At 44.2% G+C, this 21,707-nt stretch overlaps 2 protein-coding genes and 1 non-coding gene across 4 annotated transcripts in view; all 3 read left to right on the top strand.

The window, feature by feature from the left end:
- Positions 1–2,227: 2,227 nt before the first annotated feature.
- Positions 2,228–14,603, top strand: RANBP1 (RAN binding protein 1). Of its 2 annotated transcripts, none has more exons than XM_084820479.1 (6): positions 2,228–2,473; positions 6,079–6,215; positions 6,458–6,615; positions 7,328–7,456; positions 9,104–9,166; positions 11,450–14,603. In XM_084820479.1, the coding sequence occupies exons 1-6, from the start codon at positions 2,459–2,461 to the stop codon at positions 11,572–11,574; spliced, it is 627 nt and encodes a 208-aa protein (XP_084676605.1). In that variant the 5' UTR covers positions 2,228–2,458; the 3' UTR covers positions 11,575–14,603. The 2 variants fall into 2 exon arrangements, with proteins under 2 accessions (XP_084676605.1, XP_084676606.1); XM_084820480.1 differs by having other exon boundaries at positions 11,453–14,328.
- LOC146336077 (small nucleolar RNA SNORA77) lies at positions 9,988–10,118 on the top strand. The gene has a single exon (XR_014785839.1). It is a non-coding gene; the product is annotated as a small nucleolar RNA SNORA77 (small nucleolar RNA).
- Positions 14,604–20,927: 6,324 nt separating the features above from the next.
- ZDHHC8 (zDHHC palmitoyltransferase 8) overlaps positions 20,928–21,707 on the top strand; it is a 155,652-nt gene continuing 154,872 nt past the window's right edge. Inside the window, exon 1 of the mRNA XM_084820512.1 lies at positions 20,928–21,284. Coding sequence (XP_084676638.1) covers positions 21,181–21,284 — 104 coding nt within the window. The 5' untranslated portion in view covers positions 20,928–21,180. The remainder of the gene's footprint in view (positions 21,285–21,707) is intronic.

Raw genomic sequence — 21,707 nt, 5'->3', positions numbered from 1 at the left:
TTACCTTTACCTTTTTAGCCAGAAGTGCAGCCAAGACTCGGCCTTGGAGTCAAGGTTTAGGGCCCTACAGCCCAGGGGATCCCCAAGTGACCACCCAGAGAGCAGGAAGTGAGGAGAGCAGCAGAAGCAAATGCACAATTTTATTCCAGTAGTCATTACTACTACTACTATTATTTCTATACTGCCCCATAGCCGAAGCTCTCATGGTGCTATGATTTAGCTGCACATGCTCAAGATCATTATTTTTTAAATAAAGTGAAGCTGGGTATACTGGCACTCAGCACCTGCCATGGTGCACCCCATAGCTCCCTGAGAGAGAGGTCTGTACACAGCAAGAGGGAGGGGAAGCCATATACAATTGTAAACCCCCCAGAGAGCTTTGGCTATTGGGCCGTATAAAAATGTAATAAATAAATTATTCTGCCCCTTGAACTACTATCCCCACCCTGGCTTCAAATAGTCCGCAGCAAAGCTATACACTGGTTGGGGAAGTGTGCCACCTAGTGACTGAAGATGGCATTGCAGTCTTCAAAGACAGACATTTAAATTAATCAAAATTAATGTGTTTTAAAAACCAAATAACTCCAAGGTGTACACCCCTAGGTCCCCTTAATATGCATGCCAAGTTTCAGGTATCTAGGTTTTACAGTCTTGGCACTATGGTGCAGACAGACATCCTCTTAAGAGATATACCATTATAACACCCGTAACTGACGCCAGCTAGAATTGCGGGATGGGGGCTTTCACTATTCTTACACATGAGGCGCAGACCTGACTGCTCTATGCCAATGTTGTCCCTTGGGTACTACATTCATGCTGGAGCCTAACCACCTGAAGATTCATATTTAGCCATATGGTTATGATGGCCATGTGTCCTACTTCACAGAAGACAGTCCTGTATTTGAGGGCATCCTCTAAAAGGCTGTCCAGTCCAAGTCTGGTTTAAAGATAAGGAACCCTAAGAGCAGCTGCCTTGAAGTTCCCCATCAATAGCAGCACCTGGCCAGCAGACTAAGCAGGCACAAGACTCATCTGGTTTTCACTACTACGATGGAACATATTGCAAATGTATTGACACCAATTAATGGCAGTTCACAAGGCAACCAAACTGTATGTGCAGTTGTGACGTACTAATAGATATGTTTTTAATCAGATCCTGGATTTGTCTTATGGTTAATGGTTTAAAATTGTTTCAGATATATGTCTGTGTGTAGTCTGTTTATATATTTTTATGAAAATGGTTTTACACTTTGTATAATCTGGGAAAGACTGAAGGCAAAAGGAGAAGGGGACGGCAGAGGATGAGATGGCTAGATAGCATCACTGATGCAATGAATATGGACTTGAGCACGCTCCGGGAGAGAGCGCAGGACAGGAAGGCCTGGCGTGCTATGGTCCATGCTGATGCAATGAATATGGACTTGAGCACACTTGGGAGAGAGTGCAGGACAGGAAGGCCTGGTGTGCTATGGTCCATGCTGATGCAATGAATATGGACTTGAGCACGCTCCGGGAGAGAGTGCAGGACAGGAAGGCCTGGCGTGCTATGGTCCGTGGGGTCACGAAGAGTCGGACACGACTGAACGAAATTGTTGTAAACCGCCCAGAGAGCTGCAGCTCTGGGGCCGTATAGAAACGATATCAATAATATTGCATTTCCATTTAAAATCACAATTGTTCAGTCACGTCCGACTCTTCATCACAGTACCTATTTCTAAACTTGCACCCACGCACGCAAATCAAGACACGCACTTTTTACACAAATCTGCGTCCCCGTCTTGCGCGTGGTTCGATTTCCGCCGTTGGCAACGCAACGCGCGCCCACCCTAAACGCGGTCCGCCTACAGCCGGGTCCCCAGCCGGGGGATAAACCCCTGCCCCGCGGAACACACAAGAGGCTCAGCGCCATGCGCTTTTAACGGAGGGGAAAGCCCTACAACTCCCAGCATTCCCCAGCCTGCCTACGAAATGCTGGGAACTTGTAGGCAGCCCTCAACATGCCTCGGACCGCGGCCTAAACTCGTCTGACGCAGCGAGGCTCTCCTCTTTCTACATCTCGCTTCGGTCCTCCTCCTCCTCCTCCTCTCCCCGTCCTCCTGAGGAGCGTGCGCAGGGGCGTGCCTACGCGCGCGCGTGCGCGGAGAAACCCGAGGGCATCGTTTCCCATCAGCCCTTGCGGCGACGGCGCGGGCTGCGGGAATGAGGTAAAAAACGCGGGAGGGGGCGGGGAGCGCGAGCAGGGGAGGAGCAGCAGCAGCGCTGAAGGAGCGTGTGAGGGAGCGAGTGTAGGCCGGGAGGCGGACCAGCCGGCCAGCCAGCCAGCCACGAACGAAGCCAGCGTTAAAAGTCGCGCCGGCGGCGGGAGAGAGGCGATCCGCCGTGACGTGACGGAAGCCGGGCCTGGCCGTGTAGGGAGATCCGCCGCCGCAGCAGCAGCCGCCACCACGCCAGCCCCACCATGGCCGAGACGAAGGTGAGCGGCGAGCGGGACAAAGCCGAGCGAGGCGGCCCGCTGAGGGGGGCGAGGCGGCCCCCTGGGCGGGGAGGGCGAGGGCGGGGAGGGCGGACAGCTGCGGAGGAGAAGCGCCCGAGAGCGGGCCCGTCGGGCTTCGTCCGTTGCCGCGCCTCGCCCGTGCGCCTTCTCCTCAGGCTGAGGCGCGGAGGAGGGGGGGGCGCGCCTGGTAGGCCCCTCGCGGGTGTGGAGGGGGAAGGGGAGAGGCGAGCGGGAGCGGGGCGGCCGTGCTGCTCGGTAGCCATTTCCCTCCTCCCGCTCCTTCCTCGTCTCCTGCCCCTTGACGAGGCCTGAGGCGCCGACGCCTCCTCCCCGCCCCCCGAAAGGCGGGCAGCTCCACCAGGGCCGCCGGAGCGGCGTGCGCTGCCTCTTGGAACATGGCGCGCCCCGGGTCTCAGGGCGCGCGGGGTGTGTGGGAGGGCGCCCTCCAGCCTCCCGGCGCGGGCGGAGCGACGCACGTCGAGGTCTCCCCGTGCTGGCGTCGGGGGAAGGGGCCGGCCGGCCACCCCGCCCGCGCGCCCTCCGCGGCTCGCCCTCGCTTTCTCCCTCGGAGAGTCCGTTCGGCTGCCGCGGTGTCCGTCTGCTCAGCGGTGTTCCTAAGGCTGCGATCCTGGACCCAACGTATTTAGGAGCGAGCCCCCATTGTAGTAAATCGGGCTCTCGGCTTTTTGAGTAGGCGCGGATAGGATCGCGCTGTGAAGCGGCGTATCTTGCTTATCGACATTTTTCAGGGAGTAATGATTGTGTGGATTGACTTGACTTCTCTCCTGCGGTCTTGACCCCCGGGGTGGCTTGCATTCAAAAACGAATAAAACGCAAATTAAATAAAAAGGCTGCACTACCTCCCCTGGCACCTGGTATTGCTGCAGTATAACATATTCTTTCCCACTCCCCCCCCCCTCCCACGTCCAGTTGTCATTATGCCGTGGCTGTTCCACAAAATAGTGGGATTGACTTATAAGTAAAACACACGTAGGGTTGTGCTGTAAATCTTGGATGGCGTGGCTCTTATGACAAATTGCTTGGAGTACCCTATACCTACCAATCTTGCATGCATCTTACTTGGAAGTAAAACAAGGAATTCTAGAGGAGCTTGCTCTCGAAGTAAGGATTTCCATGATTAGAAGCCAGACCTGTTCCTTCTCCAGGCGTGATTGATCTTCCTTCCCAGCATGCATCTGCACAAAATGGGGGCAGGGAAGAGAGTCTCTTGGCTTGACATTTGATGTGATTTCATCTTAACAGGATTCCTAATTATTGCATTAACGACTCCCAAACTGGTAGGAGGTGTTTGTAGTGTGCTTTTTAAAAAAATTGTAGTAGTGTAGTGCAATCCTGTGATTCTTTTAAACTGGGAAGTAAATCTCACTGTGTTTAATGGGACTTTCTCTGAGGCAAGTGTGGCCAGCATTGCAGCTTTAGTCTGCTGCAGCAAATAAGAGTATTGTGGTACTCTGTGGAACAGAACCCAGTTTGTCAGATGTGTGAAATGTTATCCTCTGTTGTCAGACGTGAGTAAATATATGGGTATGGAGAATGATCTACATCTGCTACATTTCATGCATCTGACAAAGTGGGCTCTAGTCCACAAAAGCTTATCCCCCCCCCCAATCTGTTAGTATTTAAGGTGCCAAAGGACTCCCATTTTTACATCTTAGCCCAGTGCTGTATGCACAGAAGTAAAGGGGCTTGCTCCCAAACTAAGGATTCCAGGATTAAATGCTGGACTTGTATTCTCTAGGTGTGATGTCTCCTCCCCAACACACCATGGGAACAAATTAACCGGGGTGCAGTAACCCTGTTGCTTTAAGGCTGCTGCATTACTTTTGTTTCTCATGTCCTAACGTAGTTGCAGTTTTATGTATCAGTCAAATGTGTTCTCTTATCTCTCCCCTCCCTTCTTTTTGTTTTGATGGTCTTAAACTACAGTTTGTAAAAGATGGCATTTTTCTATTGGAGCACTTTCTATTTGTGTTAAGTACATATACAAATGGTAGGCGTGGTACTGTTCAAGCTAACTGGTAGTGATGTAGTTTAAAGCCAACCAGATTACAGACCTCAAATTACCCCAGCTGATTTAGTAGAACAGGCTACTGCTAGAATCAGCTGAATGTGGACTTTCACAATGTGTGATGGTCCATTTGAACATAAATATCCTCTGTTTCTATCCTTGTATAATGTAGTAGCATTAGCAAAATGATAGAGGGTTATAAAATTATGAATGCTACAGAGAGGGTAGATGGAGCCCCCACTCTCTCACCCCATAACTAGAGCTCCATGTTCATCCAGCATGAATGATAGGAACTGGGTATGGAACAGACAGAAGGAAGTACTCTTTCAGACACATAGTTAACTAGCAGCATTCACTGCTCTGGGATACTGCACTGGCCCCTAGCATAGGTATGTGTGCGTGTTTTTAAAATGGGCTGCACATATTCATGGAAGATGAGCCTACCAGTGGCTATTAATGGAACTCCCATGTTCAGGGGCAGTATACTCTGAATTCCAGATTTTGGGGACATAGAATGGGGGAGGGCTGCTACCTTCATGCACCACTTGTAAACTTCCTGAAGGCATTCTGAACAACAGGATGCTGGACTGATCCTGTGTCTGATCTAGCAGACCTCTTACATTCTTGTGAAATGATGCATTGAAGCAATCCATAGAACTCTATTGTAGCCAGGTCTGTATATATTCTAAACGTTTGCCCTCTGATGATAAAATCTGGCACCTTAGTATCCTTAGAATCCCAGTTAAAGTGTTCTAGTTCTTAGTCTTTGTAACTATGAAGAACAGCCTTGAGGTGGGTTGACCAAAGCCTAGTTAATAGCAGAAACAAGAGGGTCTGAATAGGGCTCCCACTGAGGGGCTTCAATTGCTTGCGCAGGGTTTTGTGTCTTACGACAACTTTCTCTTCCGATCCTATAGGTGTCTAATGCTGTTTTACATGTCTCTCCCTGCTTTTCTTTCTTCCTTTCCCTCTGATATTGGGGATCTATCAAAAAATAAAAATTCAACTTCTTTGTCAGATATATTGAAATATACATACTTTTTTCTGATCACAACATGTGCTCCTCTGCACATCTTAGCTTTGGAATGGGGGAGGGAAAGAGTACTCATCAGCCTCATTAATATGGCTGCGAAGCATTGGTCATTCAGATCATATAAAGGGCAGATCCTGCAAATTCTTGAGATCTCTTGGAAATAGCTGTGGGGCTGCATTTTGCATGTATGAGTTTCGGAGGGGGATTAATAATGTAACTGTTGGACATCCTTTTTTGGAAGCCTCTACTTGGTTCTGTGACACTTTGAACTCTGAGGCTAAACAGCAGTATGTATAGACTTGTTATTTTGATTAGTAAAAGGAATATAACTATCATTTATTTCAGAACAAAATAGAGAAATGGGTTTAAATTGGTTTACTACTGAATAAAAAATGCCAGTTCATGAAGTTTTTCATCTTTGAAATGATTGGGTTAGCTCTTTTCAGGTAGTTATATATAGTAGGCCTTCAGCAGCTTTGTTCTTAGCACACCTTAGGTTTCCTCATGTTACTTTTTCCACAGGACACACATGATGAGCATGACTCAACAACTGACAATGTAGATGATTCTAACCATGACCCCCAATTTGAGCCGATAGTTTCTCTTCCTGAACAAGAGATCAAAACTCTTGAAGAAGATGAGGAAGAACTCTTTAAGATGTGAGTAGAACGATGATGCCATATCAGTAGCTTCAAGCATACTAGTGTGCTGCAAGAGAGAAAATTTAAAGGATCCTGTCAGCCCAGGGTATCCAGCCACAGAGGAAAACAAAGGATGTCAGTTCACCCGGGAAATTAATGCTAAAAGATCTTGATTCAGTGTAATATCTGATATGGAATTCTGTACATAACTAACTTATGCTTTGATGTTTTGTTTTTGGTTGTGTTTTTTTTATATAAAGGCGGGCAAAACTGTTCCGGTTTGCATCAGAAAATGATCTTCCAGAATGGAAAGAACGAGGCACTGGTGATGTAAAACTTCTGAAGCACAAAGAGAAGGGGACCATTCGCCTCTTGATGAGGAGAGATAAAACCCTAAAAATCTGTGCAAATCATTACAGTATGTGATTTGGTACACAGTCCTTCTAATAAAGTACAACTGTTAAGATTCCTGCAAATTTTCCTAGAATAACAAAGTGAACATTAACATTTTAATGTTAACATTAAAAAAATACCTGCAGTGTACCCATAAAGCATTACGTATACCTGAGGATGTTTGTAGATGGGGGCAAACCTTTTTTATGTGAGATTTTTAATACCGAACATACTGAAGGGCCTTCTGGGTATTGAGGAGTCTGTATACACATGTAACTAAAATATTCAGGTTACTTGTTGAATTGAAGCTGAAGGGATTAAAAAAAACTGTAATCCTCCTGTTTGCCCAAGGCCATGCAGATACAGCCCTCAGAGATTGATTCATAAAATCTATATCACAGTACGCGACAAAAACATGCAGGTAGCTTGAAGCAAGGCAGTTGAACTGCACTGTACAATTGAAGGGGAAAAAACAACAACCGGGGTCTAAAAACAACCATGGTGGTCTAACCTCCTTCCGCTCAAACCTACACGAGTCTCAAGAATGGCATGAAAAACATAAGCCACACACTGTGGTAGCTTTGAGAAATCGAGCTCTAAAAAGTAGAGGCAGCATTCTAGAATGCAATCTAAATATTATCTTTGCAATATCTTGGGGCACACAGAAGCTGTATTGGTTTGCTCTAGTGCTACCTTTGCCCAGCTATTCTTTTTCTCTCTTCCCCTGTCCCCCCTAGTTACACCTTTAATGGAGCTGAAGCCTAATGCCGGCAGTGACAGGGCATGGGTGTGGAATACACATGCTGATTTTGCAGATGAGAGTCCTAAACCAGAACTTCTGGCAATTCGGTTTTTAAATGCAGAAAGTAAGTTAAAAGCAACTTAACTTGGATCATTTGTAGTCACTGTATGTGCATGTGATGAGATGCAAAATGCATACATATATTCTGTAGAGCAGTTAACTTCTGTAGTATTTTTCTATTATGAAACAGAACATCCTCTATGCTGGTATTCCATTAATACTTTGACAGGCAGGGTTTACCAGGGCATCAGGAGTGGATCCTAACCCAGGACTTCTAGGAAGGAAGCAGTCTTGAAGGATTATACGTAATGTGACCCATTACAATTATCTGCTACATTATGCAAGAGACAGAGAACAGTCAGCTAAGCAGCATCTCTATGCCATATTTGTTTTTAGATTTATAGGACTTAATTGCTTCTGAAATCTTTGCCTCCCCTTAACCAATGGAAAGAAAAGTATTTGTGACTGCAGCTGTTTTTCTTCTCCTGTGTATGTGTGTAAAAGGACAGATGCTGCTGTTAGGGACAGACTTGGATTGCGTGTAACAGCAGTTCATGGGTTGTTTAACCCATGAATTGTCAAGGATGCGCGATAGCTCTCTCATTGCCTCCCGCCGGCCGCTTCTGCCTTGCATCCAGTTTCTCAAACAACCCACCAACAGTATTAAGAAACCAGGGGTTCAAACTCTGGGTTATGCATCACAGGAATCCAGAGTTCTGGATTCAGACATCATATCAAACAACCCAGGAATGGGGTGTTCCTGGAACTGGATGCAAAGTAGCAGCTGGACAGGAGGCACCTTGTTCTCATGTGTCCCCAACAACACTTGGTTTAAACAATCCATAGGTTATAATTAGTGTGAACCAGCCTTGGTAGCTTTCAGGTTCTGCAGTGTCACCTTTGTGTTCTGTGCCAGTGAAAGGCGTAGTTGGCTGTTCCATGTAGGCCATTAAGCAAGTTCAGGGGCTTGCTCTGTGCATGATGCCTTTTGGGGCTGGGGGAAAAGTAAACCAGACACCGTCCTGTGAGTAAAGTTTTGTTTTTTCTGGCTTTCTGGACTATTCTGTATAGAATAATAAAAAGACAACCTTTTTTCCTGATGGAAGAAGTATGTGCAACTATTATTATTATTATTATTATTATTATTATTATTATTAAATTTATTAATCGCCCATCTGGCTGGTCACCCAGCCACTCTGGGTGATGTACAACATACAATAAAAACTCAACTTCTGACTGTAGTATTGAACAACAGTGACCTCAAGTGGCTGTCTATGGTAACTCAGTGTAACATAGTTGAGTAAGCTACTTGCCACATTTAATTTTATTGGCAGTATACTATCTTAATAAAAATGACAATCGCTTATTTTATCACTTAAAACATATATTTTAAATGATGCTGGAACATGAACTCATTTCAAAATCTACTTGTTAGTGCTTGTGATGCAAGTCTCCATTTCACCTGATTGCCCACCTAGAGACAAGCTGCATGTTATTCTGAAAAGTGGCTTGCCTTTAAAGTATGAACAGCAATGGTAGAAACTTAAGGCATGCTTTGAATTACATATGCAAATGTCAAATTTGTTAGATCACATTGCCTAGATGTGAAGAGGGTGAGTGTTTGCAAAGACACTTTGAGCTACCACTGACAAATATTTTTGAATGTCTAGATCTATTGCAGCACACATTACATTTTGATTCCTTTAAACAGATGCACAGAAATTCAAGGCAAAATTTGAAGAATGTAGGAATGAGGTTGATAAAGGAAAGAAAGGTAAGACTTCTGATTAATTCTTGTTCCTTTTCTTCTAATGACGGAATACTGCAGTGAAGAGACTTCAAAGATTTCTGCAGAGGTCCCTGACCAGTCAAATTAACAGGCAATTTATATGTGCAATTTGCACCAAGTATTAGATCCCTTTTTTATATGTGTAAGAGATGAAGAAGCGCTGCAGTGAGGCCATTTTTTCTCTGCCAGTCACCATCAACAATAAAGTGAGCATTAGTACTTTGAACCTCCGTGTGCATTACTGTCTTACCTTGTTCTTATCTCATTTTATGGTTTTTTTAACAATACACCACAGCTTGGCAATATCAAAAAGAGGCATATTCTTGTGTTTTATGCATCTCCAGCTGACCTGGCTTTCATCCTCTAAAAATGTCTTCCGTATGAAAGGGCAGATAGACACACATTTAGAACACATAGTCGTAGATAGCCCTGTCAGGGTAGGGACTTTAAGCTGGTGGAGGCTCTCATACCTTCACCTGCCTTCCTGTCTATCCATCACTTATTTGCTAAACTGGAATTTAGTCATCCCAGGGCCACAATAAAAAAAAAAGGCATCCATGTGGCAAGTAATTCTCAGCTATAATGAATAGAATTACTTGCCATCCAGATTCCTGCCATCATGTAAAAGTCTCTCTGCTCCTACCAACATCTGCTAGAAAAAATGGAGTGGTGGTGTGGGAGCTAGCAATCTGAAGGCTGAGAGCCACCCAGTACTGCATTTTTGGTGGCCTCCTCTTAGTAACTTTTAATGTGTTTGGACCCACGGTTTACATGTAAACAGTCTTTAATTATTTTAATGCTTGTTGGCAGGCTCACTCTGTGCCTGACTGCATATACAGTCAAGGTGCTTTTTAGGTCTGCTAGAGTAATAATCCAGGATGTTGTGAACACTTCCCTATTTGTGGGAGTCTGTTTCAATTGATCCTGGCACATCACTACTAATACTGGGAATTTGTGAGAGGTTGTTATTGTTAAACCTGTAAGCTTAATATGCTGCATTTTTTTTTTAGGTTTTCTTCTAAGTTAAGTCTTAGGGTAATGCTGACCATGAAGTGACCTGTTTTCATATAGCTGTATCATAGGTCTGTGTGAATGCAGATTCATATATGTATCAGTGTCCTAAAATGGTTTATAGTTCCTTGAAACTTTATTTAAAAATTTATTTAAAAATGCAGCTGCTCAGGAACTCAGTGTTATAAGACCCCGTTTGCAAGAAGTTGGAAACTCTGGAACAAACCAGTGATAGGGCCCTAGGTCATAACACTATAGTGCCTGCTGTTATCAGCACATAGCAACTTAGGGGAGTATTCAATTCACCATTAATACTAACATAAATTACATTGTGCTAGGTAAGTGATCTCTACTGCAACACCAATGCCAGCAAATACTACTGGTGTTGCAGTAGAGGTCACTTAGACTACTGCAATGTAATTTATGTTAGCAGTAGTGCTGAATAGGATACTGCCCTTAGGACGCAATCCTATGGGGATAGGCGGTCGCCTCCGAACTCAGAGGCGACTGCCTATCCAATGCAGGGCAGGAGAAGCACGGAGGAGATTGTTCCCTCCGTGCTTCTCCTGCCCTGCATTTTTGGCTAGACAGCCTATTTCAGCTGTGTAGCCACAGGGAGGCAGAGTCAGGAAGGAGGCTGCCGGACAACACACAGGATGCGTCGTACTGGCATTTCCACCTTCCCTGCCCTGGAATGCCCCGTTTTGGCTGCTCTGCACTCCTCTTCCAAGTGCAGAGCACAGGGCTGGTTCGTGCTGCCTGCGAGGCATTTCGGAAAGGGGGGAAGGTCAGTTCCCGGAAAACCGCATATCCTATGGCTGTCTAGCTGCTGATTAGCAGCCATAGGATGGCTCCCTTAGTGTTGCATTACTGCATTCATGCGAGATCTCTTTACTGCAGGCAGCTCTCTTAGATAAGTATGCCTTGTTCTCTCCCTGGGCTGCAGCAACTATCTTTTTCCTAACCCAGTATCTTTTTATTATATCTGGATCCTGCTCTTCATGTATGTAAAGAAACTTGACCAACATACATGAAAGAGGGCATTGCATTTTATCACAGTAACCCTACCAGGTAGGTTAGGAAGAAATGTAGAGACTTGCCAAGACTGCCCAGTGAGCAGAGCACTGAGCCTCCTGAGCACCTGCTGTTCCAAACCCAGCACACCATTCAAAATAGTATTTGTTCTCTTGCAACTTTTCCATAACGTTGTTTCTTGTTTATGTCTACTACACTCTAATGCTTTAAAACATTTTTTAGCAGGAACAGACAAAAATGATAGTGCTGATAAAGTTGCTGAGAAATTAGAAGAACTTTCTGTAAAGGAAGAGAGCAAAGAATCAGAGAAGAAAGAAGTCAAGGAGAAGACTGAAGAAAAGCAATAAATCATTTTGGGCCTTGTGTTTTCTTTTTTCTTAATTTTTTTTAATTTTTCAAGGGACTTTATAAAGAACTGTATTCCAACATCCAATTTTTTTTCTAAGCTTTTGCCCTTTTTGAAGAGATCTTCAGAAAAAATCCATTCCCCAGTCATGAAAATGTACTGTGCTAAACTTTCTTTTCCATAGTGGAAACACTTATTTATAGTCATCCAAGAGAGTGAATAAAGCTTTGAAAATGGTATCAAAAGACAGAAGTGAGTTTTCTATATGCTTCAGATGTGTGACTGCAATTATTACCTTGGGTTATATTTTTGAGTGCATATCTTTAGATGAGATGATGTAGTATAACTGAATTATACCAATAGGAAAAAAGTGCAAGTAATAAAGATGTTTCTCGTATGTTGTGACTGAAAGCTGTAATGACTGAAACAAGATACTCTATGCTAAGATTCCTTTTCTTGTAATTGGGGGTTTGAGTGAACTTGCGTGTTTTTGTGTGTGCAGCTTTATTACAGAAAATGGCATGTCCCTTAGAATGTAATGTCAATCCTGCAATGGCCAGCTATGTATTTCAACATACTTGTGGTTTCCAACGGTCACTTATTGATGATAGAGCAAGGCAGAGCATATGTTTTGAATTCATTGTGACTGAAAGTGGGTACTGATGGGCAATTATGCAACTTTTAAGAATATATTTCAGAAACCTTTCTCTTGATGCTGAAAATCCTTATGGGTTACGGGCATTTTGTGGTATAGGTGGGACATGGAGTCCAGTTTGACTCTAAATCTATCTTTAGCATCTTTAGCTGATGTCTATCCAACTAGCACAGATACTAAGAGTCGTGTATTAATACACCCTGTTCTACTTTGCTGTCTTAATATACCCCAGTGATTTCTGGGGAAATGGGGGAAAATAAGACTTTGGGCTGTGGGAAAATGGAGTGTCTCTAACACCTCCGGATACAGGTATTAAAACTGGAGCTCGGCCCCATCAGTCAAGGGATAGAACTTGGTTGGCTAACTTGATCTTTAAAACCTTTAGCATTATATACTTAAAACTCAAATGCTCACCATAGGCTTCCTACTAAGTGCTATTGATACTAAAAATGGTTACCCTATTACATTCATTGCAAGGGAATTGTGTTTCCATGCATGGGACATTTGGAATCTCTACCCAGGTGCACCGAAGGGTGTTTGTAGTTAGACCCTGCGTCCAGCCTGCAGGGTTATGCTCATGCTGCTAAATAGATGATAGTTTTGCATTTGATACTGCAAAACAGAGGATTTGCCAATTAGGATTATAGGGAAGAGATATTCCTGCATACAGCTCATGATTGCGCAAGTGTGTGTGTTCAGATTAGGGCTTGTCTCCATCCAAGTCCTCTTTTTATAGATTTATACTGTCCCACCTCTGCTGAGTGATTTCTCCAGAACATGGTAGAGGCTATATCATACGTATTGAGGTGAGAATTACTGATGCAGAGTCTTTAAAGGTCCAAGCTTCCCATGTCTACATAAACTGTATCTTGAGTGTGGGTGTGTGTAGATATAAAACATTCCTTTTCCTCTTGTTTGTAACAGTATGCACTGCACTTATTTTGAATGCAAACCCCTCCACGTTCAAGTGAGTGGCAAAACTTCCATTTGGAGTGCGTCCTTGATCTTTACATGGAACTATAAACATTTCCTTGATTCATTCTCCAATAATTGTATCTGATTTTGATGTATGTGTTCGCTAATTTCTTCCTGTTAATTGCACACCTAGTGCAAACTGTTAGCAGCATAGTGTTTTGCCTGTCATGTTTGACTCTTACTCTTGAGTCAGTCAAGACAGCTAGAAAATATCTGGACCTTTCTTTGTGTGAAATACCTCAACTGGTCCCTTAAGGACTCTTGACAGTATATTTGAAAGCAGTGTATTTGAAGGTGAAAGGGCATTGTCTGTCTCTCCAGATACTCCATCTGTGAAAGTCACCGTAAGTGGATTCTGATTTATATTGTCAAAGGGAGACATCATGCTCGCAAAAATTCAAAATAAATTTAAATTTAATCATTGTTTTGGTTATTTTTAGTTTCATTTTAGAATGGTGTTACATAAGGAGAAGGTGCAACACGCCACATTTTTAATGTGCCTTTTCCAATCTTAAGACAGCCCCTTCAGTGTCAGTGACCAAGCCTTTGCTTTAGGCTGGAGGCCTTTGATATGTGTGGTCCCAGGACGCATTTGTACATTTCACATCCTCTGCCCTGTACATGTGGCTGTTTACAACTGTTTAACACATTCAGATTACTTGATTTTTGTATTGTACCATGCGGATCGTAAAACACTGCTGACATGTTTAAGGATGGGGTACCTTTTGGAAGCTGGTTTTTAGTGTAGCTCTTCACAGGTAATGGGGGCGGGGGGGCAGGGAGAGATGCTCATGTGACACAGTGTTAATATGGTCTACACTCGTCTAAAATCCAGTGCTTGCGTATGCTTCATTAAGATCTCTGACCATTGGGCATTACCTGTTCATGCTCAGTATTGTGCTTTTTATGGAGGAGTATTGTTAAAAACTGAACTGAAGCCATACTAATAGGATTTATGTAGTGTTTTAACTTTATAAAAATGTTTCAGCTATTCTGTGAAAAAGAAATCCAAGTATACTAAAGGAAGATGTAAAACTAGATACATGAAGTCGTTTTTGGAAATTGAATTGGAGTCTAGTTACTGCAGTTGGAAGCTATGGTTTGCTCTATTAAATCTGCATTACCGACTATACTGCTGCAAGCTTCTGTTTAAATGTGTTGTCCTTTTCAAAGTGAGTCTTGGGACGCTTTCTTCATGGATAAAGGTGTAATGTAAACTTCTAGGAAGCTTTTGTCTTCCTGGCAGTGCAAACTCGTTTGCATTGCCCTGCTATCTCCATTGACAAATGTGAAAGTCTGCAGAACTGGCTAAACTATGAACAACAATAACAAAAGTATGCGTGGTAAAAGTGGTTAGAGAAATCACCTAAACGGCATTAGAGGAATAAATATAAATGTCTAATAGACTGTAATTCACACTTTATTGATTGGATTTGGGACATCCTCTTAACTGTAGGAGCATCTGAGAAAATGGAAGAAGGCAATTCATTGTGTTTGAATTCTGGTCCATGTTTAGTACGTTTGACTTTTAACGTGGACTGTTCCACAATTGCATGTCACAGACCAGTATTGCAGAAAGGGTATCAAGCCATTTAATGGTAGCTTGAGAACGTCCTAAATGGAACTGAATTTGTATTCTAAAGGTAGAGTTGGTATGGCTTGAAAGTAACAAATGCCACAACCAATTTATGACTACGATGAGGCATATTACCAAAGTGATGTTCATGTGTGGCTCATTCAAGTATAAATGCAAAAATACATTGTTTCCATACAAAATTGGATGCCAACACTTTGCACTAAGAGTGTGGTATATAACATTGCCAGCAATTAAAAAAGTGCATGAAGTGTTGCTTTAAAAACACACATTATTTGAAACACTCTGAAATAACCTACCAAGTTTCTTGTAGAAAAGTGGCAAGTATAGCATATACTCATCAAATTTCATTCATGCCAGGCTTTACATAGTAATGTGATTTAGGGATATTTGTGTTAAAAACTTGAACTTTAAAATAATAACTAGCTATTAAATCTATCTCCACGAATCTTTAAATTAGTTATATTTGCTGGAAAACAAATACCAAGGCATCTGAATCCAGCAGTATCAAGTAACTTATCAAAATGCTGATAATTCAACTCTGATCAATCAAAAGTATGTTAAACTACAACAGAAATAGCCTAATACTTAATATATGTAATAATTACAAGTAAACCTTGAGCTCCTTGGGGGAAGGGTAAGATATCACTATGAGATACAATATTTTTTTAGCCCTACTAAACAGGCAGAGCACGGAGACCTTGTGTTTTATCTTGTTCCCAACTCTAAGAAGAAAGCCATCAAATTAAGTCTTGGGGGGAAAACAACCAGCCTGACTTCTTTTTTTACTGGCCCACAAACATGCCTACCTATGTGAGTAATTTGTGGGAGTCCCATTTGTGGCCTGAAAGAGAAGATGCATCCATCTTTTAATCGGCTGTGGTTTTTATGCTGACTGCATCCCTTTCTGATGAGGAGCAATGTTGGGAATATTGCAACCCAGTGATAAGAATATTGCAAGTTACTGGAAGGGGGCAGTATTGCAGTTCATGGGAATTTTGACCACAGCTAGCCTTAGGATCTCTATAGCCTACAGTGTGATTTCCTGTGATTTCTTCCTTTTGTTCTTCTGCTTCCTTCACACACACACACACACACACACACACACTCCAATCACCCCTATTGCTGGGAGCTCATGTGTTTTCTCTCTCACTCCTACCGATTTAATAGAACACAAAATGAACTGAACAAACTTTTTGAAACCCTACGCTGTACCTGCATGTTATATGCAAGGGTATTGTGAGTAAAACTATTTTACGTTTTCTTCACTAAAGAAGGGCGTGGTCTCCTTTTGTTGTTCTAAGATAGCCATGGGAGTGGTAAACACTTCCTGTTTTGCCTTTTTTTTTTTTCTCCACTACTTGCCTTTCTAACAGGAGGCATTACTAAATAATCCCGTCAAATGGGGTTGGATGACCCTATTCTAGCTCTAAAATTCTTTGGTTCTGTGGAGGGTGAGAACCATGTATGTCACCTTGAGGAAAATTAAAAGCAACATTCCTTTAGTGCTGGAATACAATATTGCTGTTTTGTAGGACTGAAATTACAGAGGGGTGGGGTAGCTTCCCCCTCCCTTTCTTGATGGCTCTATTCACTACTGTTTTTAGAATGCTACAGGGGGCACATTTTGGCTATAGTTAGTTGGAGTCAATGCACAAATACACCCTTTTTATAGCTTCTTAGTAGCCTTGGTGCCTTAGGCTGTGTTCGTTTGTATATTCATCTTTCTGGGTGCTGTGGAAAGACCTTAACTATTTCAGGCTATAATTCATACTTCCCTCCCCTTTTGAAGAAGTGACGTTCAAATGTCCCACTTCCAGAACTTTCTAGTCATCAATATGGCCTTGGATATGCATGTACCATATGTCAGCTTTCTAAGTCATTTGGAAATCCCCTAACAATTTTGACAGCCCGAGTCAGTGAGTGAGTGAGGCACCAGAGTCTCTAAATATTGTCTGTGTTGGGGGGTGGGGGGTAGTGATAACTATGATGATCATCTTTAGCGATGCTTTGAAGGGGAACTTTTTTTCTGTCAGGGGAGGCATTTCCTTGGGGATAATCTGTGAGGGACTGCATGTTGGTAGGCAGGGCTTGAGGTTTCTTTTTCTTTCTTCACTGCCCAGGGGTGTAGTAAATTTTGAAGTGTGGGCATTCATTGCGACAGGTCCCATAGCATTACTTCACGGTACAACGGGTAGCTCACAGCTATATGTTGTTGTTGGGCAGGGCCATCCCAAGACATTTTGCTGCCCGAGGTAAAGAACAAGATGGCTCCCTCTCCCATTCCACCTAAAAGCACCACCTGGACTGGCAGTTAATCTTTCTTCGACACTAGTCATGGGACAGGGTCCCTACACCTCACCTGTGGGCAGAAGGCTAGCTGAGGGGGCACAGGGCAGGCTGCGTGGCCTGCAACTCTCTCCAACATCTTGCTGCCACCTCCCAGCATCTCCTGCCTGAGGTGACTGCTTCAGTCTGCCTAATGGAAGGGTCGGCCCTGTTGCTGGGAAAGTCCATTCCCCTTCCCCTTCCCCTTCACAGTTACTATGAGGAGTGCAGCTATGCTCAGAGGGATAAGGGAAGCCGCACAGGGGTGGAAGTTGCCATCAGCATCTGTGCTAATCAAACAGCCCTGGTGCTTTGACCCTGCAAGGCCTAGCCCAAATGAGCCCAAGGGCCACATGAAATTAGACAGATCTGTCTACTCCCCTGTTTTAGACAGACCTGTCTACTTTTTGCATTTTTCAATGGGATGTGCTTCTCAGTCCCAATGTCTTCTACTATTTTAAGTAGAAAACATTGATCACAATTCAGCCACACCTGAAACCTTCAAAGTCCCAATGATTCAATGGAAGAGTTAAACGCAAGTTAAATTTTATCCTGTTGAAATCCATTAGTGCTTAAAATGCTTGATTTTGGTTCGGGATTGTGTCCTTATTAAAGATGGTTCATGTCCATAATTTTGTGAATATAGGCCTTACTGTGCAAATTTCAGTCAGTTGAGAGTCAGATTCTAAAACATTTGTGTGTGGTTGTGCGTTTGTTTGTTCTTGCTGTTGGTTGATTTGGATGTTTGTTTGTTTTAAGTGACAAAGCAGACTTAAGAACTGCTTTGAGGGGAGAGTCTGGAAAGGGAAGAGGGAGGAGGTGATACATAGATATAAAACAGGTAGAAAGAACCATCTAACTGTCTAGATAGGTCACTTCTCGGTTCACACTCAGAAGCTATTTTAACATGTTCCTAGGGACAGAACAGAGAGTTGCCCGAAGATATCAGTGGGGAAATAAAATGTTTTAATGTAGTTGGAATGGGACACCAATTTGTCCACTTCCCCAAATCCCCAAAATAGAGAGGGGGGGAATCAAAGAAAATTAGGCCAATGAGGACTAAGTATCTCACTAGGCATGGAATACTCAGGGACTGCTGATGGAGGGGCTGGGTTGGGATCGAATTTGGTGCCTGGAGCCCTGAATACAAACTTTCCATGCTGCAACATTTTGTTGCAGGGCCCCACATGTCTATTCCTCTATTCCCAATTCTTAATCAATTAACCGCATGCATTCAATCAATTAATTAATTACATCTGCATAGATTTGCAGAAGAACAATAGTTCTGCAGAAAAATCATACATAGTAATAGCGAACTCATTCTTGGAGTGCCATTCCTTATGTGCCACTCCATGACACCAATCGGGACTTCCCTCTAGGGGCTTAATACCAGGCAGGGGGGGAGTGATTGTCATTGGGGCTGTGGCAGGACAGGAAAGAGTTAAGCCTTTTGTGCACTGCAATCTTTGCACGTACATGCACGTGCAGATATACACAGCCTGCTATTCATTTTTTCAAAACACAGATGTGATTGCTAATGATACATGGAGTGTTATGTCTCGTTTAGCCCTTAGTAAACCTTCACGTTGCAATTTGTACAACTGACTTGTTTTTGATCTGTTTCATCCTTTTTTTTTATGTTTTCCTGGCCTGTGTTTATGTGTTGATTGTTGTTTTGTAGTTTACTTTGTATTTTCCTGCTGTTAACCGCCTTGAGCACCATCTTGTGGAAGGGCAGGATACAAATGACTCAAACAAATAAAATAACTCGGTTATTACACTGGGTCCTTCAAGGGTGCTACACATGCATTATTTTCCTTCCATAGATATCCACCCATGTAGGGTGGGGGTGCAAAGCAGGACCGATTTCAAGGGTTGGCACGGGCGAGCACTGGCTGAGGGTCCATCCTCCAGCAGGAGCCAACTGGCAAGAGCCCCCGTGACTCGCTCCTCTTCAGCATTACAAGCTGCTTGTTCACCTGCCTCTCACTCTGGTCCAAACAACAGTGGTGGTGAAAGGAGGAGCTGTAGATGCCCCCACCTACTTGCCCCGCTCACTGGCTCTACCTGTCAAGCTAGCAAATGGTGGCCTTGATGAGAAAGAGGAGGAGCAAGAGCGGCTGGGGACAATGGTGGTGAGACTCACTGAGGGAGGGGCCTGTGGAGGGTGCCTTGCCCAAGGGCTCACCAAAACCTGGAGCCCGCACTTGGATGGGGTGGGGCCCCTGTGAATACTGATGTGTCCCATCATCTGTGGGCATATTACCCTTGTCCTGAAAGACCTGCACTGGTTGCCAATTGCTTTCTGGGCTTAATTTGTCAGTTAAAACCAACACCTTAAATTGAGCCAGGGAGCAATTGGCTTCCAGTGAAGGCCTATGCCCTAAAAAGCTCAGGACAATGTTATCTAAGGGACCGCCTGTCTTGTTATGATTCTGCCTGAGTACTGGGATCAGCAGGAGAGGCCCTTTTCAGGACACCATTACCTGCAGAGACCCGTTTGTCAGGCATGCGGGAAAGGACTTTGTCCTGCGTCACTCCCGAACGGTGGAATGCACTCTCCCCAAAATTACGATTGCCTTCCCCCGCCCAACTCTCTTGGCTTTTAGAAAGGGTGTGAAGACACTTAAAAAAAAAATACCCTTTTAAATTATATAGTTTTAATGTTTAGCAGTTTTTAATTTTCTTTTAATTATGTTACAGGGTTTTTTAAATTGTTGTTCACTGCCTTGATGGCTGTTTTTTTTGGGGGGGGGTGTCTTAGCAAATAAGGCCGTATATAAACGTTAATAAATAGTATCACACATATTATTTGATATGTCAGACCCATGTGTGGTGTAGTTTGGTGGAACCCACGGGTGTGGTGTGGTGTAGTGGTTAGAGTGTTGGACTGGGGAGATCCGGGTTCTAGTCCCCACTCGGCCATGGAAGCTCCCTGGGTGACTTTGGGCCAGTCGCAGACTCTCAGCCCAACCCACCTCGCAGGGTTGTTGTTGTGAGGATAAAATGGAGAAGAGGAGGATAATGTAAGCCGCCTTGGGTTCTTTGCAAGAGGAAAAAAGGCGGGGTATAAATGCAATAAATAAATAAAATAAATAACTAAGCGGGATCCCAGTGAGTGTGCACCTATGTCAACAGGGCAGTGCCACACTGCAAATTCTTCCACATGCTTGGGTACATGGGTCACAATGCCTGGGGAACAGCTAGTGTGCATGTCAGGTGTTATGCGCAGGAAACAGCAGGCGTTGCACACGGCTGTTCTTTTGCTTCACCTGCCTAACATTTCTTGCTTCACCTGTTCCTGGACTCCTGGCTGGTACAGGAAGCATTTCTAGCAAAGGGCCCCTGGCACCCACAAAGCCCGTTTTGAACATCATCTTCATCACAAGGTGAACTCCCAAACTTTTGCACAAACGTATGTTTCTCTGTGCGCATTTATCCCCCCACCCTCCCCATCTGGGTCTGCATTTTTTAATGGCTCGCTCTATGCCTGATCATGCTGCGTGCTTGTCTCAGGACTGCGGGCAGCAATGTGCTTATGTACCGTGATGGTAAGCATGAAGGGCTTGGACCAAAAACAAGCTTCGATGCATGTGAAGAGAGAGGGAGAAGACACCGCAGAGGAGCTAAAGAGAAGCAGACCCTTGAGGGCAGGACGGCGCATGATGCACCCCATGTGTTCTGTCTGTGCGCCTCTTCCTTCCTTTAATGCCTCTTCCCTGTTGTTTTCCCCCCTTCACACACTCTCTCTGCAGTTCTACCTTAAGGGGCTCGTTGACATCAGCCGAGTGGGCCGGCCTGTGTGGGTGGGATTTCCTGTGCTGGAGAGGTCAGCTGTTCCCAATCCCTCTTTTTCTCTCACTCCCCCCCTTTCTGTCTCATTCCCTCTTTTTTTTTTCCTGCCCCCCCTTTCCCCCTCCCCTGCCTTGTCTCTGCATTGCAAGAGCTTCACCTCGGGGTTTTTTTTTCTCTCCCCCCCTCTCTCACGCTCTCTCTGGCTACTTGGTGCCTCTTGGACTCTCTGGATTTATACCTAGTGATGTATAAGCTACAGAATGCCCAACAGCACTGGAAAGAGATTTAAACCTACTAAATATATCCCCGTCTCTACAGCAGCCGCCTTACTAGTGGGGTCCAGTACTTTGTTCTTCGTTTTCACGTAAGTAATATATATATATATATATTGGGGGGGGGGGTTGCTGTGGATTTCTGGAGGAAGGGAGAGGGGCAGCCGGGCCTGGCTTGTGGGGCCAGTGAGCTGCTTTTGGGGCTGGGTTGCTATGGAGGAGGCAGAAAAAGAGAGGAGATGGCTTGATAAGACACTGGAGGCCCCCGTGCTGTTGTTCTGAGGTTCGCAACAACAAGCCCCTTCCTCCTCTTCCTCCTGAGGGTGGGATGAGGGGGGCTTCCTACTTTGCAGAGATTTTCTGATGCCGGTTATTTATTCTCGCATCCTCCAGCCTAAAAAGGCACCACCATTTCGTGGCACATCAGCCCTATCAGACTTTTGCGGCTGCTGTCTGTGTACATTGAAGGTGCCCAATTAAATGCTTTCTTCTCATTCTCTTTCTCAGTCTCTCCC

The sequence above is a fragment of the Heloderma suspectum genome, chromosome 13 (genome assembly GCF_057233095.1).
Source record: "Heloderma suspectum isolate Gila_16-S chromosome 13, 16-S_ref, whole genome shotgun sequence".
NCBI classification, from domain to species: Eukaryota; Metazoa; Chordata; class Lepidosauria; order Squamata; family Helodermatidae; genus Heloderma; species Heloderma suspectum.
Note: the sequence above shows the minus strand (reverse complement) of the source record. Positions and strands in the feature narration are given on the sequence as shown.